Here is a 20,530-nt window from a genome sequence, read left to right on the forward strand (position 1 = left end):
AAAGAATCAAGGCTGCTCTGCCCATCTGCACTGGCCTTTTCTCTTTTTTTTTGCTTTGTTGAATTCAGAAAACCCAGATGAACAACATGGAAAATGATTTAGGCTGTTAATTATAGGTCATAAGATCTGGATGGTATAGCTCACATCTTTATGTGCAGCAAAACCTTTCTGGAACCGCATGTTTCTGAGATAAGAACTGGTTGTTATTATTTTTTTAATTAGCTCCGTCAATTCGTGGGGGCGTGTCGACACGTCCAGACTTCCATACGTGCCTTCAGTGATATTTCGCAGCAAAAACATTAATAAACAGGAGGATTTAGCCTACAGTAGCCTGATATGTGCCAGTTATGCAGCAGTTAGTCCCCGTGAAGGAAGGTCTGACAACAAACGGACGTTGTACCTCACATGTAGGCTACGGACGGTGCCGCTATTTTAAAAAAAAGAAAGAAAAAAAAAAGCCAGTTCACAGCCACCTGTCACTCACCCGCAGCTGACTGCGCTGTCAGAGGAGCTCTGCTGCTCCCTTCTCTTTAGACACTGGTGTTTGGCTGCACTCTGTAGGAGTTCAATATGAAGATCTAACCTCCATCTGAATAACGTTACCGGCCATGTGGCGCTGCTCCGCTAGTGGTGTGTTAACGGCAAAAAAGAAAAAAAAAAGCGCTGTCAGGAGGGAGGCACGAGCCAAAAAAGTAATGATTGTTCACGAGTCTCAAAACACGAGTCCGAGTCTAGTCTGAAGTCTTTTGGGCACGAGTCCAAGTCAAGTCTGAAGTCTCTGTGTGTGCGACTTAAGTGCGACTCGAGTTCGACTCGAGTCCCCATCTCTGCTATGAGATAATAACAGAACGTTACCAGACAGAGTTGTTTTAGAGGTAAATTCATGCCAAACTGCTGATGTGCGTTACTCGTCAAGCAGTCTCTGCATTTGCCTCAAAATCAACTCCATCTTGTAACGTTCTGTTATTATCTCATAGCGTGGTGAATGTGCAGGTCACAACTTGTCCACCAGAGTGTTGTGGAGTTGTTGGATTGTGTATTTGATGAGTTTGATGAGGGAAACCAAGAAATCCCATTAGCCTCCGTAGTTTAGCTCTGAGCAGCTCGCAGCTCTGCTCCGCCGTTCTAAAAATAGCTTGCACCGACAATTAAAGGTAACGAACCTACTGCTATGACTATAGGGATTATGACAATGGGCCAATTTGCTAAAATGTTGAACTATCCCTTTAAAAGGCCAGTGAATTACCAGGATTATTAGGATTCACCCTCTGGGGACTGTGAATCTCACAGGGGGGAAATGGGGGAAATTTTGAAGCGATGATCACCAGAAATGTGACAATTTCAACCTCTGAAGAGAATCCACAGCACATTTCATGACTAATGGAGCTATAAACATAATGGCCAGATTGTTAGCAGGTCTAAAAACAAGAATATGTTTGCTGGTCTCTCATGCTGAGTCACATTTTTCTGTAATCCCTTAATCCCTTAAAACAAAGAAACAGCACCACTTCAAAAGAGGATGTAACTTCAGATAAAAACCCTCCATTACCTATACAGTTTTGTTACTGTATATGTTGTAAAAAAAATCAAAACCTAAAACTGCATTAATCAATATTAAAAACAATATATTTTATAGTTTTATCATACTACTGTAACAATGGATCATGTGACCTGGGCTGGATAGCAAAATATTGCAAGTCACTGCTGATCTGGCAACCTGAACTTCTCTGAAAATGACTATGCACATTTAGGCACAAGTTTGGAGTTTAAAGGGGACATTATGGAAATTAGGGCCGATTATAGCCCGTTTGAGACTAATCGGTAATCGGCCAAAACTCGCCGATTGTCGCCGATATTTTCAGGAATAAAATGCAGGGAATAAAACTTGGTTTTACTTTGAAAAGATTCCCCCGCACCGGCGCCGACCTCATGACAAACTCCATCCACTACCACCTCAGTCACAGCACACAGCAGAGTGACTGATCTGTCTCAAAACCAGTGTTGCCACTGGCTTTCTGTTTCCCTTTTTTTTTTTCTTTTTTTTTTTTTTTTACCGCGGTTGGGTTGTGAATTAATTAATTAATGCTCGTCTCCGGCCGTGTTGGGTCCGAGATTCAACAAGCCGGTCGGGGTCGGGTTTTACCGTTATACCGGCAGTACGGTGTACATTTTAGGACATCCTCAGGTGTCAGGCTTCAGCCTCAGACTTTAGATGATAAGGCATAAGGTCTCAGGAAAACCTCTGTCAGGTGTCCACTAAACAGCCTCAGAAAAAAGGCATCAGACCAGAAGGCGTCACAAAAAAGGCGTCAGACCAAAAGGTATCAGAAAAAAGGCGTCAGAAAAAAGGCGTCAGACCAAAAGGCATCAGAAAAAAGGCGTCAGATCAAAAGGCATCAGAAAAAAGGCGTCAGACCAAAAGGTATCAGAAAAAAGGCGTCAGACCAAAAGGCATCAGAAAAAAGGCGTCAGACCAAAAGGCATCAGAAAAAAGGCGTCAGAAAAAAGGCGTCAGACCAAAAGGCATCAGAAAAAAGGCGTCAGATCAAAAGGCATCAGAAAAAAGGCGTCAGACCAAAAGGTATCAGAAAAAAGGCGTCAGAAAAAAGGCATCAGAAAAAAGGCGTCAGACCAAAAGGCGTCAGAAAAAAGGCGTCAGACCAAAAGGCGTCAGAAAAAAGGCGTCAGTAAAAAGGCGTCACACCAAAAGGCGTCACACCAAAAGGTGTCAGAAAAAAGGCGTAAAAAGGGTTAGGGACGTCAGAAAAAAGATGTCAGATTAAAAACTGACTATTTTTATTTCTTCAAACTTTTATTCAGTTGAGGCATTTTTTTTTGGAGCGGGCAGACTAGTAATTTATTTATCTATCGCTGTATTTAATGACGTCATCGAAACACAACACCGGTAACGAGCTGTCGTGCAGAAAAGAGACTACCCCGAAAGGAACACGCGTCTCCGATATATAACGGCAGGTTCACACCGGATGGGGAAGTGCCACGAATAGACGCAGAATGAGCCTGTTTCCTACCGGCGCCCTTGTTAACCGATTGTGTTGTTCACACCAGACGCACCGCGGCACGCACCTCCGCAGCCGGCTTGCGCCCTGCAGTGATTGTTTTGGTCCATTTTGTGTGTGAGTCGCGAACGATCACATCAATCTGGGCAGGAAGTTACCCACAGAAACACGAGAGAATCCGGTTAATTTTCAAAATTAAAGCAATTTTCAAAATAAAATACTGCGATTGACAAATACAATAGCCCTGTGGCCACTGGTCTATTTGTGTTTATATACCTAAACAGAGCGCGAGAGAGATGACGCCTTTTTTTCTGATGCCTTTTGGTCTGACGCCTTTTTTGTGATGCCTTTTTTCTGACGCCTTTTGGTCTGATGCCTTTTTTGTGATGCCTTTTGGTCTGACGCCTTTTTTCTGAAGCCTTTTGGTCTGATGCCTTTTGGTCTGACGCCTTTTTTCTGATGCCTTTTTTCTGACGCCTTTTTTCTGACGCCTTTTTTCTGATGCCTTTTAGTCTGACGCCTTTTTTTCTGATGCCTTTTGGTCTGACGCCTTTTTTTCTGACGCCTTTTGGTCTGACGCCTTTTGGTCTGACACCTTTTTTTCTGACGCCTTTTGGTCTGACGCCTTTTTTCTGACGCCTTTTGGTCTGACGCCTTTTTTCTGATACCTTTTGGTTTGACGCCTTTTTTCTGATGCCTTTTGATCTGACGCCTTTTTTCTGATGCCTTTTGGTCTGACGCCTTTTTTCTGACACCTTTTTTCTGATACCTTTTGGTCTGACGCCTTTTTTGTGACGCCTTCTGGTCTGATGCCTTTTTTCTGAGGCTGTTTAGTGGACACCTGACAGAGGTTTTCCTGAGACCTTATGCCTTTTCATCTAAAGTCTGAGGCTGAAGCCTGACACCTGAGGATGTCCTAAAATGTACACCGTACGGCAGGCAGTATGCTCATTTATCACCAATAAACACAGTAGATGAGGGTGAGTGACTGAGCTGAGGCTGTGTGACGGGTGGGGCGGGGGTCCGCGGTGTGGAGCGGTGCGGGACTCTGACTGCAGCGGGGACTATCATGTCTCTGCTCCGTGACACTGCTGTGAGACTGACCGCCGGTGAGCGCTTTGACACGGTGCCGGGCACGGCAGCAACCGCTGATCGCTTTTGATTGAAAAGAGAGAGAGAGAGAGACGCCATGCCGTGTAAAAAAACAACAACAAAAAAGTATCACGTGTCATGACTTCCTGTATTTGGCCCTTCAAAATAAAAGCCCATATTGATTTTGACTTCATTTTGACAAGACAGGGCTTCAAATGTTTTTTTTTTTCATGCAACCAATCGACCAATGAAATTTTAGTCGGCTAATGATTTTTTGGTCGACCAGGCAGCCCTAATTTATATATTATATAATATATATAGATATATTATTATAGTAATACAATTTTAAAACTTAAAGCTGCCCTGTGGAGTTTTGCTCATTACAAGCCATCAGCCGTGTTTTTTTTTCGAGTAGGCTACTGCAACCATCTATGACTGCAACAGTCAGTCTGCGCCGTTCGATGACGTTGAACCCCCCCCTTCCCTCCCTCCCTCTCCGAACGGTAAGTGCAGGTAACCAGGCAACCAGGTGACTGGCGAAGTAGGAAGAGAAAAAAAAGTTGTGGTCATTCAGCTTTGGCATTTATTTAGGGGTGTGACCTTGTACATGTGTAAACGTTTACACGGAATTAAACTGTAAACGTTTAGTAAAAAAAATCCCTAAACGATATCTAGGCCTACACGCAATTTATTTTCATATTTTTATACATAGGCCTACATTTTGGGGGGGGCTGGGTGAAAAATAGTCCCGCACACTGTCTTAATTTAGAGAAAACTATGATTTAATAAAAATTATGCTGTGACGCGCTTCCCTCCTCCAAAATGTGTGTAAGTGCGTTTTTTCTTTCCTTTTTTCTTGTCTTTTTTTTTTTTGCGAGCGAGTGTGATGGTGCCGCCACGCCGGGTCAAACATTGCTTTTCTGGTTGCCAAAAAATATTCTAAGCAAATATAGCCTCCCTAAACACAAACAAATAACCTTACGGATTGAAAGGGATGTTTAGAGACATTAAAGACGGCCGAGGACTGAGACGCCTCTGGGCTGGTTGCTCCTGCCTGGTCTGTCCTCCTCTCATCCGCACTTCAGCACCTGTCCTGGGCTGCACCCATGGACAGCACCGTGTCGACTCGGCTCGGCTCGATCCTCGTTTTAGATGGCTTATTACTCATTTTAAAAGTAGCGTAAACAATTTACTGTTCTGATCACTCATACGCGTGTATAGTTAGGCAATACAGTGCATTATTATTAGTTATACTTCAAAAATAAAGGACGGCGGAGCGAGGCAAGCTGTAGCCCAGGACAGGTGCTGAAGTGTGGGAGAGGAGGGAGGGACTGGGCTCCGCGGGGCTCTTGCAACTTGCGGCGGATCAGAGAGGGCGGAGGACCGACATGACAGGGGGTCTTGTGGTCCAGGACCGCGGAGGTCAGCGAGAGGGGGGGGGGACTCTGAACGCTCACCGGGCGGATCTCTAGTTACGGTGCGGTGCGTGTCGGGGGGGAGGCGGGCGGGACGAATCCGCCGTCGGGTCTCCTCCGCTCCGGTGTAACACCGGCACGGTGGCTCGGTGGCAGTGCTTCCACCGGCTGCATATCAGACTAAACAAAAATAAGATAACATGTTCTTCTTCTCTTCTGTTTACCAGCGCTCTAAACTCTACGTCAAATCCGAACGTTGCGTTGCATGCGTAATGCAAACGTAATTCCCTGTGCGACAGCGCGGGAAAGTCGCTCCTCAGAGGCAATTGCGCTCCTGGGTAAGCCAGGGACTCTTGTGTGGTGGAGATGCGTTCAATGATCATCCTAATAAGTCGTTGGGCAGTGGCTGCAATGTAACGGACATTGGGCCTCATTCACCAATATCTTCTTAAGAACCTTCTTAGATTCTTTCTTAAGTTGTTCTTAAGAGATTCCTTAAGAAAACCCTACGTCAGATTCATCAACGCGTTCGTAAGCCTCAGAATTGTTCGCAGCTGTGTTCCTACTTGATGAATGCCATCTCCTCGTAAGTTGAGGGCGTGTGCCAGGTGAGTCTAATTAACATATGATTAGCATAGGTAACCGCCCCCTCAATGCCCGTAAAAGGGCATGAGACTGCAGGGCCGTGTGCAAACAGAACCCACAGGCACTGAGCAGAGAAGGTGAAGTGAGAAAGAAAGTTGAAATGCTCAAATGAAAATCTGGGAGGGAGCACCAGACTCCAAACGTAAAAAGAACTTAAGTAGTGAAGTGGCGCTACTGCGGCAGGAATGAAACAAAGAAACAAGCAAAAGGCTTATATTTAGTTTATATTTTTATATTTATATTTCGGCTGTATTTAGTAGAGTCAGCAGTGGATGCAGCTCTTCGGTTGTTATCAGAGAGACCACACTCTCACGTGTGCCATCATAAATATTATCATATTATCACATATGAAAAAAAAAAACAGTTGTGTGTAGTGTGAACACTTACAGTAAGTGCACTGTTGCAGCCCGCAATTAGGAAAAAAAAAAATCATATCGGCAGCTGTATGCCCCCCCCTCCCCCCAAAAAAGATATGATATGAATTTAGTGTCTATAATGTTTTTTAAGAGACTGCAATGATTTGTCAATTATTATTATTAATATATATGATTATTAAAAACATCATAAAAGATAAGAAAATAATTCTTATTCAAATCATATAATGTCATACAACTGCAGAACAAAAGAAAACGCTATAATCGGTTATTTTTGCAGAAGTCTCAGCACCTAAAAGTGCGTAAGTATACTCCTGACTGTTCTTAGATTTTGTTCTTAGTTAAGAACAAATTCTGGATAAGAAAACATTCATGAATGCCACAATCTTCGTAAAAACTTCGTAAGTAGGACTTAAGAACAAATTTGTTCTTAAGAACGGTTCGTGAATGAGGCCCATTGTTTTATATGTATAAACTCCACAGGCCAGCTTTAAAAAAAAAAAAAAATCGGCCGATTAATCGGTTATCGGGTTTTTTTCCCCCTAATTATCGTAATCGGCATCGGCCCCAAAAAATCCATATCGGTCGGGCCCTAATGGAAATATCACTTATTGAGGTGTTTGTCTTGCCTTCCGGCCTCCAAAATGTGAGAATTGACAAAAGAATCTCTAATGTTCAGGCTAGAGTTCTCAACGGGCCTGAAAATTACAACCTGAACCCACCCGACCCGCAAGTTTTTAAGCCCGGACCCAACGGAGCCCGACATAGCGGCATTAATTATCTGCCTGAACCCGGCCCGGCCCGAAAAAAAAAAAAAAAAGCAGCGTGCTTTCTTTGCAGCCGGAGCAGGTGCTGCTGCTGCCAGTGACGCAGCACTCGTCTTCTGGCTCACGTCATCTGGCCCCTCTAGTACCGGCCCACTAACGGGTGGGACTTAATGGGATAGTTCAACATTTTGGCAAATTGGCCCATTGCCATAATCGCTATAGTCATAGCAGTAGGTTCGTTACCTTTATTTGTCGGTGCAAGCTATTTTTAGAATGGCGGAGCAGAGCCGCGAGCTGCTCAGAGCTACGCTACGGAGGCTAATGGGATTTCTTGGCTTCCCTCATCAAATACACAATCCAACAACTCCAAAACGCTCTGGTGGACAAGTTGTGACCTGCACATTCACCACGCTATGAGATAATAACGGAACGTCACGAGACAGAGTTGTTTTAGAGGTAAATACAGAGACTGGTTGGTGAAAAACTGTCCCTGAAGGCAACAGTGGTTTTGCATGAATTTGCCTCTAAAACAACTCTGTCTGGTAACGTTCTATTATTATCTCATAGTGTGGTGAATGTGCAGGTCACAACTTCCACCAGAGCGTTGTGGAGTTGTTGGATTGTGTATTTGATGAGTTTGATGAGGGAAACCAAGAAATCCCATGAGCCTCCGTAGCGTACCTCTGAGCTGCTCCGCCGTTCTAAAAACAGCTTGCACCGACAATTAAAGGTAACAAACCTACTCCTAAAACTATAGGGATTATGGAAATGGGCCAATTTGCCAAAATGTTGAACTATCCCTTTTTAACATACTGCTGTAGGCTACATTTGCCGTATGATCAGCGGGCACAATTGATTAAATTTCCGCAGCGGGAGATTTATCCCCCAACCAATGCACCACAGTTGCCAGCTGTGGAGTAGCGTCGGCATTTTCCGGCAGTGATGTTTCAGTCGTTCTGCCCACAGCAGCACAAGATGCAGAGTGGGATATTTGTCTGAGACTCACAAGTGAACAAACAACAATTCACACCAGAAATTGCTGTGAGAAAAAATTCGACCCAAACTTGCGGGTCCGGTGGGGTTTGTTGGGCTGGCCCAACCCGTTGAGAACTCTAGTTCAGGCTCTCTAGGTTGAAATCTATGTGGTCTTATGAGCTGTTCCCTCAGTTGTCTTCCAGTGTTGTAACTAGGACTCGAATTTGCATAATACCTTCTTACCTGGGACCAGTAGAAGGGGCGGGGCAAGCAGTTGTTTGTTTGCATTTAAAGGGACAGGCACTGAAAGCAGCCGTTGTGAACAGGACTGTTTAGAGAGGATGAAAAGAGCTGATGTTTGATCCTTGGGGGATTTGGACCAAAACATGTCACAGACATGTCTTAAGACACCTTGGAACTATTTGAATTTGTGGAAAGGGGACATAATATGTCTCATTTAAGTTTCAAGCTGGGTGTCTCTTTGCACACTCGTCGATGCGTTGGTGCAGATGAACAGCCAATCAGCAGCACTATTAGATCTTTGTTGAAGCAGGCTGCATGCTGATTGGCTCACCGATGCTAATGAGATCTGCTCATTTACTGGTATTGATATTCAGAGTTTGCGATTAGGTCCAACCAATGAAGGTGTAATGTGATGGTGGTTGCTACTGGCGACAGTCCCACAGAAAATCATTACCTAACTCCGCAGCTCCCCCTCTTTCAACAGAGCCCATTATTTTACTTTGCCGCTCGGCAGCAAACTACTCTCATTAATCATAGCCGAAGCCGAAAATAGCTGAAGGAATAGTAGATTTATACATTCATCAAGTCGCAGAGGAATGCTAACGTAGCCCCTCTGTCTGCTGTTTGCTTAAATAGGCAACTTATAGTGTTGGAGAGTTTTATTGGTCAGATCAATTAATGCAGCTTTAATGATGTCAGATGTGACGTTCAGACCATGAGAGAATGTTCTCTGTTATCGACCAGAGCACAGGAACCAAAAGAGAAAAAGTGGAGGAAGTGACTGCAAAGACTCACTAACTTCCTCCTTCTTTAACTTCACACACGCGGGTAGCTGGGGGGATTTGCCTCTTTGATTTCGCCACAGTATATCCTGCTGACTCGGCTGTGTGTGTGTTTGAACATAGATCTTGATTTAACAGAAGCTCTTCTCTACACTGCATAGTGCTCCGTTCCCCTCCGCCTCCTCCCATCACTGCAGCAGCGTCGATGCGGTGTGAAACATGTCTGAACGTGCAGTGACAGAGCTGTCACATTAACAACATGCCTCCTGAGAAAGCCCATTCAATAGGAGGGCAACACACACACGCAGGACGCCGGTGAGGGGTCACACCGCTCCGTCCAACTCCCGCAGGTGGGAGGATGAGGACGAGGAGGAGGAATGTGTTTTATTTCAGGTCAGGCATCAGGTCAAAAAGGAATTCTTTCCATTTTCTCGGTCCTTGAAACATGGGACCACAGTCGGCCTGAACCACAGTGCAGCTAAAAGTAGAGTTGTGGTGTGAGGCTGTGCTGTTTGCTACAAAGGTAACTGCTGCTGTCAGCTGCTTAGACTGTCATATCAAACCAGCACTTGCAACCACCTGTTTTTTAGATCAAACAAAACACTCACATTAGGTGTCACAAATAAATATGACGTTCAATAGCCGATGTGTGTGAAAACCAACATTATTGATGCACCAAAAATACTGCGTTACATATTTTTTTGAAGACACAATGGAGATTTCAGAGTGTTTGGGTTGTTTGCAGTGCTGCCTCTTTGAAACTTTTGCACAGGCTGACTTCCTGCAGCTGCCTCCCTCAGCTCTGACTCTATCGCTGCCTCATCTCCTCAGAGAGTTCTCTCACTGTGAGCAATATGCACCAGCCAGTCAGATTTATTTTAAAGGTACATCAGTCGTACCTCGACACAGTCAGCAGCAGTAAGCCTGCACTCAGATCCAGGAGTCAGTAATAAAGGATTTTAATAGTTAATGCAATAAATGAAGTATGGGTTAGAATGTAAGAAATAACTAATAACATTCAAGATGAGGTATTGGTGAGGTCTTTCATTTGAAATCAACATGAATAACTTTGATTATTAAAATGGCCTCAGGGTAGCACTGCAGTAAACTAGGGCTGGGACGATATGCTTTTCTCCTGATTCGATTCTTCTACGATTTTTTGGATGGCGATTCGATTAAAATTGCGATTCTACAATATTTCCGATTCTCTCGGTTTTTAGTCTGCATTTTTAACATTTATCTGCACACAAATACTGTAGGAGCCTATAAATTAACATACTCCATTATAAAGTTAACTTAAACCCTTTTCAAAACCTGGACTCTCTGTATGTAAAAAAGGCTAACAAATGCACATTGCACAATATTAAAAAATAAATAAAAAAAAATTCAAAAAAAAAAATCGATTTTTGAAAAGAAAATCGATTTAAAAATCGTCAAAAAAGATATTGCGATATTTATGTCAATCGATTTTTTCTCCCACCCCTAAAACTATTGGAAAATGTAAATAAAATAGTTAATGACAAAAAGAACAAATGCCTATGATGATCAATAATTACACTATATAGTAACTATGCTCTTATTTCACAAGCCTCCATCAGTTCTTAAGTGTTGTGTGTGGACCAAACCTGTAGAAATGAGACCAACCACAAACTGAATGAACACAAACACAAACATTATTTGTCTCCAGTGAAACACACACACTCACAACACACATTGTCTTATTCACACACCTGTAAGTGAACATGAAGATGAACGGATCTTGACTGGAGTTGTAGTAAGACGACAAGAGAGACAGACAGTAGTCTCTGTTTCTATGGACATCACTGCAGATTAACATCCCCTTGTCCTTCCTTATTGGATGCAGACCAGTCATTTGCCCTGTGTGTCGTACAGAGAGCTGTTCTGCACCAGCTAAAAAAATAAATAAATAAATAGAGCGAGCACGCTCACTGTCCGGGCATGTTGGCTGTTATTACTCAATTTCAAAACCAACTGGTAATTTGTGTTCTGACATCATGAGTTACTTCATCAAACAAACGGCGGCCAGGAGAGTTCAAAACAAGTCTCCAGCCTCCCTCAACACAAACCTGACTTTATAAACTTCATATTTGATCATGGAGTAGGAACACCATGAGATTACTGCAGCGGGCAGAAGGGTGAACCCACTCGCTGGGTTTGTATGTGCTGGGGTTGTATACAAGGCTACCTCTGTGTGTCTGTAAAAAGCAGTTGGAATGTGGCAGGGTGTGTTTGTTTTCCTTGAAAAAGACACACACACACACACACCTATAAACACTCTCACACACACACACACACAGACTGCAGCAGGGGAAGCTGATTGATAAGAATCACAGAGCAGGTCTTTGTTTGGATGGAAAAACCACCTGGCGTGTGTATTTATGAGAGCTGAAAATCTTCCTGAAAAGTTTTCTCAGAGTTCAGAGATGCACCTGATCCAGGGTGAAATCATGAAATCCCCAAAGCATCCAAGTCTGTGTACAGGGGCTGGGGAAGTGCCACTGCATCAAAGCCTCCTTCGGCTGCAGAGGGAGCTCTGTGATGTCTGAGTAAATTGCCCCCAAGTGATGTCAGTTGAGTCAGCGTCCAGTGGGGCCGAGCGAGCGGACCTCTGCAGCCGGCTGCTCCGCTCTGCCCGAGGCCAGAGGCTTGACATGACGCTACATGAGCCACTACTCGTAAAACACGTCTAAATCTCCAACCAGACTCCCTGTAAATGAGATGCACTGTGGGTAATAGGTGCCAGGATTTGACAGAGATGATAAATGTGGGGAATAAAAAAAAAAAAAGAAAAGGCAACATTTTGGTCCAATGTGTCGTTGACAGTGTTACATGATGGAGTGCTATAACACTTTTTAAAGGAGTGTCATTGGGGATATGATGCAGTGTTTGCCTTATGTGAAACGCCTCTATTGACAAAATCACAAATACAGTTTTTAACAAAAAGCATTAAGAAAGATCTCCTTTTTGAATTAAAAAGGAAAATTTTGTCATTTAGATATTCAAATCAGGCCTTAAGCTCCGCCCACCTCCACTGCTGCTGTTTAAACAAGGTCAACAGGTGAAAGAACAGAGAATGTCAAGATGGTCAGAGGGGGAGAGAGACCAAACAGTTAGTGTAGTTTGCATCTTTTATTGGTTTGTGTTGTTTGTTAGCATGTAACTGGCAGTAGCTGACACAGAGTCAATATTAGTGCTAATGCAAACTTTCACTCTTTGTGCTGACAAGGTTTCAGTTTATTCAGCCCTGCCCCCGTCTCCTCACGTTTTATTAGACTCTAGTTAGTTTGCTGCAGATCAATGGTGGAGATACTAGTCATCATGTTGACTGAATATTTTGCTCATACTGTATGTTGTATTAAATTCAAAAAACACATAAAGTGGGCATTTTACCAAGGTTAAAACACGATTTCCACGTGTTTCAACTTCAAAATGTCTCTAAGACGACAGCAGAGAAAGCTGAATATGTCTCATCAGTGGTTCCCAGACAGCTCTTCAGAATGACGCGGCAAATTCAAATCAATCTTGTTAAAATGAACCATCAGATGGTTCTTCATCTGAGGATATGCTACCTGGACTCCCAATGCAGTCCAATCGGTGCTATAGTTGGCTCGGCCTGGAGATGTACATCCTAGAGAAGGTTCTTCTCTGCCAGCAGATCCTTCAGCACAGGCAAATTATAACCCAGCAGAGTTCCAATGCCCAGAGACTTGTCTCCACCAGATATTTTTTCTTGTCCATCTGTCAGAAGTTAATTGTAACCTGTGTTGATGTCTGGATCTTAGTGTGAATCAGCTTCATGACATGCAAATATACATCTAGAAGCATTTTCCAGTATTTACCAATGCACATCCACATCCGTATGTTGCGTACACCCTGTGCAACAGTGGCGTTCAGTCCAGCTGACAGTCTGGTAAAGATGACTGAGACAGTGTGAGACATGAGCTGTGCTGCTTAGCATGAATAATGGTGAATTCCCGACAGGTCATGATGTGTTGCAGGAGTTTCCCGCACCAGCTCATTGGCCGGAAATCCAGAGAGGCTGTCACCAAAACTGATTTGGTTACTGTGTACTAGGATGTACACTTCAAGTCAATCTCACCTTGAGAGTTGTTGGATGACTGAAAAAACAAAGGACATAAAACATAAGACAGTTTATTTATTCCACATATGGGAAATTTGGTTTTTAGCATTGTGGCATACAAATAAAAAGCATAGCCTACAAATCAGTAGTGCAAGATGATAAGAGTCCAGAGTGCAGGTTATTACAGAGTCAGACTGGTGTTGTACAGTCTGACAGCAGCTAAGTCACGTCGTATTATTATCGTTGTATATTCTTTAGTTAGTTTAGTGGAACCTTAAACCTTAATGAGCTCTATTTCACTAAAAAGAATTCATAAAAATGAAAAACATTGTTATTGAGACATATATGACACATGTGGCCTTCAACAGACACAGTCAGAGTTTACATGGCGGCTGACTGAGCCCTTGCTATGCCCCTGACTAAGTATAAAACTCACAGCACAGTGGTATAAATGTAATTCCTGCACAATGATTGTCTACATTTCTTGACTAATTAATTGTTAGCTTGATCTAGAAAACATAGAAAAGCACAGTGGGGGAAACAATCAACAATGAATTGCTCAGTTCAGGGTCACGTCTGACGAAGAGAAGAAGCGGTCAGGTCTGAGAAACTCCAACTAAAGATTGATTTTGTCCGAGAAATGACTGCCGTCTGTACGTTTTTTCTATTGCTACATAGCTGGAGTTAGCATCAACAGTTACTCACCAGTCTAGAAGAAACTTTGTGGTTTCAGCAACAACCTTCCTTTACTCACCAACAGCTGTGTCCAGAGGTGGAAACCAACACCAGCCTTTCTACTACTGAAGCTAGCATGCTAACCAGGTAGCCTCGTACCATCTTGTCACTTTTCCGATAGCGACTCACTGTAGCCTCCAATCTGAAGTGTGTGTCATGACCTCTTGTCTGGTTCTGGCTGAAGCTTATTCAGTGGGACATGGTTTTATGTGGCAGACATCTTGGCAGGGAGTTTTTTTTTATTATTATTATTATTTATTTATTTCAAGTAGCCTATATTTTGGGCGTTTTTGCCTTTAAAGCAGAAGTAAGTGATATATTTGTGTTAATATAAGTCTTAAATAGTTATATCTTCCGACAGCAATCACTTACATAGAGTGTTTGGACTGAAACACGGGTCTCTCAGTCCCTCTGCTCTGCTCTGAGCCGAAGAGAAAACATTTATCGTATCCTACAGTTTTTATCCAATGAGGAGAGAGAACGGCATGCAGGGCTGTGTGTGCAGCCAAGGAACGCCGTGAATGTGGTGACGTAGGGACGAGGACTGTTATGGTGCGTTCAAGGAAACTCATATTTTTCCGACCGTGAAGTGGTACCAGTTCGATCTGGTACGAGTTCACCGGTCGGAAGTTAGTGGCCGTTATAGTGACTTTCACCGGTAAAACAGGTCGGAAAAACACGAGTGGGTTGCCTGAAACGCTACAAAGTCGTAAGTTGTGACTTGAAGCCAAAAGATATACTTTTAAAAAATGTGTTAAAGGGATAGTTCACCCAAAATTGAAATTTCACTCATTATCTACTCACCCTCATGTCGACTAAGGGCTGGGAGAAGTTTCAGAGTTATCCATGGCTTCTCTGAGTTACCATCCAAATACCTCCATGCTGCTCGTATGTAATGTCCGTCTTGTATTGAAGCCCTGAAATGCAAAATTGTCCGGAAAAAAATTAAAGAAGTCTATATTTCAAGCATGTTTTGTAGTGGAAGCTTCTCGAAGCTCCTCTTCCCGGTTAGTCAAATTTGGACGAACTGGGAAGAGGACAGACCCTGGTTCGTCCAAATTTGACGAACCGGGAAGAGGAGCTTCCGCTACAAAACAAGCTTGATAGACTTATTTAATTTTTTCCGGGACAATTTCGCATTTCTGGGCTTCAATACAAGACAGACATTACATACAAGCAGCATGGAGGTATTTGGATGTTTTTTGGTGTGTCTTTTTGTTACGAAGACAGTTGGTATCCATTTGCAACCGTTATATGGACATGCACTGCTACGCCGAGACCCCCTGTAACTCAGAGAAGCCACGGAGGACTCTGAAACTTCTCCCAGCCCTTAGTCAACATGAGGGTGAGTAGATAATGAGTGAAATTTCAATTTTGGGTGAACTATCCCTTTAATGTTCCTGTAATGTAAAGCTGAACCTGAGGGACAGGAGTAGCCATCAGCCTCCTTGTCCAATCTGGATGCAGTTACCTGCCCGTGGTGACTCACTGATTCACTGCTCAGCCTGCATGGATTAGCCTGCTTCTGTTTTTAGCTGCAGTCTTAGTTTTTTGGGGGGTTCTGGTGTGGTAGCTGTTGTATATAGTTATTGTGGCTTAATCTGTCAGTTTGGATTTAAATTACAGGATCACACAGACACATGATTTTTGGAACTAAAATCTATTTGGTCATTACAGCGGCTGCAGGCTGTGTGCCCCCTGCCCAGACGTCCTGATTACTGTCTAACAGACAGCACTTTTCACTCCTAATCTTGCGATCCAGCTGCTGATGTGATGTCCTGAATTTTCTTTATCGTGTTCGATTGGTTGTAACTTAATGTGGCCTCGAGTCAAGCTCAACTCGCTGCAACAAACAAAGAACCACACGAGCAGAGAGGCAGCACAGACTTGTTGTCGGAGGTTCATCCTGCCTCCTGCTGGAGCTCTCTGTGGCTTGGCTTCCATCCACTAGAGCAGTGGCCGCTTTATGATTGGCCAGATTATGCAAAGGCTGTCATTCAAGAGGCAGCGTTGTGAAAAAAGAAAAAAGAAAACAACCCTTCTGCCTTGTATTTGATTCAGCCCACTGAGACATCTCAGTTAAAGTCAGGATACAGTGGGCTGTGTTGTACAATAACATGTACATGTTTTGAATGTCCTTTTATGGAATATTTCAATAAATAAACAGTCTATTTATGCTGGTAAGTGCCTTTAGGAATAAATGAACACTGACTTCGCTGTTTAAGCACAGTATTGAATCGTGTTTTTTTTTTTTTTGAATGACTGAAAATGAACTAAACATGCATTTTACAACATATCATTAAATCATTTCATAAGTGAAAACTTCTTTACAAGCATTGGGTCCATGTTGGTCAGAGTTGTCTGTCTGGGGCTCTGTTGGGGGGGTTGTTAGCTAAGGGAGTGTTTCGGTCTTGACTGATTTGTTCCCAGCATCACATGAGCAGGCAGCACAGACAAACTAACATGCAGATTATTGTAGCAATAAAAGTGTAAAACCTTGATGCGAGTCTTGTGACTGAAACGATGAGCCACGGCTTTCCTCTGTTTTATGTCACTGTTAACTTTAATGCCTTGTTACCGAGGGCCCTGGCTTTCATTAGTAGTGGTGAATGTTATCCAGCGCTGATGGCAATGTTTCTAATTCAACTAAAGATCTTCCCTATACTGTAGCTTTGTGTGTTTGTAACTCTAATCAGGAAAGTGTTGCTCAAACTCTGAACTGATGCTGAGTGAATTTGACATTTGACCTTTTTTATAAAGTTCAGATTTTAGTTTGTCTGTCAATTTGTGCAGATCTGACACTGCTGAGTGATGATTGTTCAAGCGTGCAACATTTTTTAACTTTGTTGTAACACACCCACTATTACATCAGAGTGTTACAGAACCAAAAGAAAGTCCAGACTCATGATATAAAAGTGTTACATAAAAACTAAAATACTATTAAAACATTTACTGATACAAGTTGAAGCGTTAAAAGGCTGGGAATATTATATATACACCATAAAGTGTTCCTGTTCTCAGATTTGGCTTCACAGGCTGGTTCACATATGGTATACAATAATGCTTTAACGCAACATGTCCAAGTGCAGACAACAAGAACATACTTGATTCCAGAATGAATGATAGTACAAGTTTAACAAAGTTATTGCATTTGGTATTTGGGACTTTCTCCAAATTCTATTGTGGCAATTAAGTGAGTTCTTTAAAAAAAGAAGATGGAGAGGACGGGACAGTTTATCAAGCTTTCTGTTTGTACAGTGTGTACTGTGCACTCCAGTTGTTACTGACCTCTCTCAGTAGTTTTACTGACCATGTTTGTCATTTTGCTCCATAGAGCTTCCATTGTACACATCGAAATAAAAAGACTTGACTTGCAAGATAACAGACATAAGAGATGAATTGCGCATTTAAACCGTAAAGGGGGAGATAGGAGGTGAATACTGTATGGTGTGAAAGGAACAGGTTTGTCAAAATGGGGAAAGTGGCATGATGGGTAATGTAGTTTGGCTTTTTTTTATCAGCATTGTTAAAATGTACAGCAGCAGTGGTCTTAACACAGCTCACTGAGGCAGCTGTGGTCCTATAACCTGCAGAATAATGGCACTTTATCATCATAACAGCAAAGATGCATGTTTTATATCCAGTGTCACTTCACTGCATTATTTCTGACAAGTGTAACATTTAAAACCCCAGACTTACCTGAGAGACATCTTGTTTTGAAATGTCCTCCAGTGTTAAAGTAACAGGAAGTACTAACAGCTAATTCAGCATACTTTTATTGTCGTCTACCAACCGAAATGTAAACAAATGTTAGTGGAATAAACAAGTCTTGGACTGAGATTGAGAGATTGTGACGTCTGCAGGGAACGCTCTGAAGCTTCATGCACACTCACACACACTGCTTTAAAGTTACTCAACAGGAAGGAAACATGACAACAGGAAAGAGTTTGAAAATTACGCCCTCTGACCCTGTTTGTGTCAGAGTGTGTGTGTGTGTGTGTGTGTGTGTGTGTGTGTGTGTGTGTGTGTGTGTGTGTGCGTGCGTGCGTGCGTGCGTGCGTGCGTGTGTGCGCGTGCGCGTGTGCGTGTGCGCGTGCGCGTGCGTGTGCGTGTGTGTGTGTGCACCTTCTACATTCAGGGGTATGTAAATAATCCTGTAACAAACAACACCTACACATTAATGCCTTTGGCTCCGTCTCTCTATGTATCTCTCTCTCTCTCTCTCTCTCTCACACACACACACACACACACACACACACACACACACACACACACACACACACACACATACACACATACATTAGCATATCTGCCAGACAGGGACAGGGAGAGAGAGCAAATCAGTGCCAGTGCCAAACCCATGCTGGGCAAGCCTTTGGTTGCTATGGAAACAGAGCCACGTGATCACAGAGATGGTCAGCAGGGAGACAGATGCTCCTGACCTTTTTGGGGGTTGGTGCAGTAGAGAGCGGCAGAAAAGGTGGAAGAAGGAAAAAGGGAAATATGTTTATATATATTGTGATTCCATCCCATATAAGGGAGAGGATGATGTTTCTATTGAGTGAAATCTACTGTATACGTACACTATGTTCTCTTCTTCCTGATGGTGAAGGCAAGGCAATTTTATTTGTATAGCCCGTTTTTACAAACAGTTTGTCTCAAAGGGCTTTACATGGCATCGTAACAACATCCTCTGTCCTTAGACCCTCACATCCACTGAGGAAAAACTCCATGGAAAACCCTTAGGGAACCCTAAGGAATAGAAGTGAGTGCTGGGGCAGATGGGCTGCTGGAGGATTTTATGGCCCAGTCTCTTAAAAGTGACTGAGCCTGTTTTAGCCCCGATACTGAGACAGTGCTGGTATTAGAGCAACTGACAGAACTGGTTAATTACAGGTCACTCACTGGTTCACAAGCACATGTATGCTAATGATATACAATGAAGAAGTAATATATAACCGTTTGAAACATGGGAAGTTTGTGTGGGTGTGTTTGTTTGTGGCTGTGCCATTTTAAGTTGGAAGTTCACAGATGTGCACAATAAAGGTGATTTGAAAGTATAAATGAACACAATATAGGCTACATTGTGTAATCAATTATTTCTATACTCATTCCTCAAAGAGCTGTTCATGATCATGTTCACCAATGTCACACGTTCCTTAATGCCTACACCCCCAGCCACAGAATAAGTGGACAAGGCAAGTTAAAGTTTAATTTTTAATTGTCGGTGCAAGCTATTTTTAGAACGACGGAGCAGAGCCACGAGCTGCTCAGAGCTACGCTACGGAGGCTCATGGGATTTCTTGGTTTCCCCCATCAAACTCATCAAATACACAATCCAACAACTCCAAAATGCTCTGGTGGACAAGTTGTGACCTGCACATTCACCACGCTATGAGATAATAACAGAACGTTACCAGACAGAGTTGTTTTTGGAGAAACCAAGAAATCCCATGAGCCTCCGTAGCGTAGCTCTAAGCAGTTTGCGGCTCTGCTCCGCCGTTCTAAAAATAGCGTGCACCGATAAATAAAGGTAACAAACCTACTCTTAAAACTATAGGGATTATGGCAATGGGCCAGTTTGCCAGAATGTTGAACTATCCCTTTAACCATCAGCATTTTTATAACAATAGATTTTACAACTTTGAAGAGTTTTTTGGACGTTTGGGCTCATTTTTCTGTTTTGTAGCCCACACCTTCACCGCTCTGGTTTCATCTCAACATTCGTATCAGTCCTGTTTCCATAGTGAATCATTTAGCAACTCAAGAGCCAGATATTTCCTTCAGGGGCTGGTGGTGGACAGAGCTGACAGAGAGCAAATACAAGACTTAACATTTGTTTAGCGGACAGAACAATGACTATAAATAGATGATAACGTTGCGCCACGTCTGCTGGATGTGTAAGTAGGCAAATGTTTGCTATCACTTCCACAATATTGCAGGTTGTTCCGCTCTCGTCGAACCTCCAAAATAAAAAATGAAGATCAGAAAGGAAAAACAAAATACACTTGATTTGGCAACAGGTTTTCTTATAGGTTTCTTATACAGTGCATGCACAAGCAAGGCATACTGCAATAAATCATTTTTTTGTGTGTCTCGGCCGGGTCATTATGCAGAAAATGCAACTGGAAGAAAGAGGCTGACCTTTGACCTTTGCCCCGTGTTGCAGGTCTTCACCACCTACTCTAATGAAGACTATGATCGACGCAACGATGACGTGGACCCCATGGCGGCCTCGGCCGAGTACGAGCTGGAGAAGAGAGTGGAGAAGCTGGACCTGTTTCCTGTTGAGCTGGAGAAAGGTACACGCACACACAAACACACACACACACGACACACACATCTTAACAATCATTGAGAGTCACTCAGTCAAGCCTCTTATG

General features: G+C 43.0%; 1 protein-coding gene across 2 annotated transcripts in view; it reads left to right on the top strand.

Moving 5' to 3' along the window:
* LOC146983872 (neurabin-2-like) overlaps positions 1-20,530 on the top strand; it is an 81,364-nt gene that overhangs the window by 24,526 nt on the left and 36,308 nt on the right. For both annotated transcript variants that reach the window (XM_085785240.1, XM_085785241.1), the window contains exon 6: positions 20,317-20,449. In XM_085785240.1, the coding sequence (XP_085641366.1) occupies positions 20,317-20,449 (133 nt within the window). The remainder of the gene's footprint in view (positions 1-20,316; positions 20,450-20,530) is intronic.

This window comes from Trachurus japonicus, chromosome 8 (genome assembly GCF_045865225.1).
Source record: "Trachurus japonicus isolate A0001 chromosome 8, Traja_1.0".
NCBI classification, from domain to species: domain Eukaryota; kingdom Metazoa; phylum Chordata; class Actinopteri; order Carangiformes; family Carangidae; genus Trachurus; species Trachurus japonicus.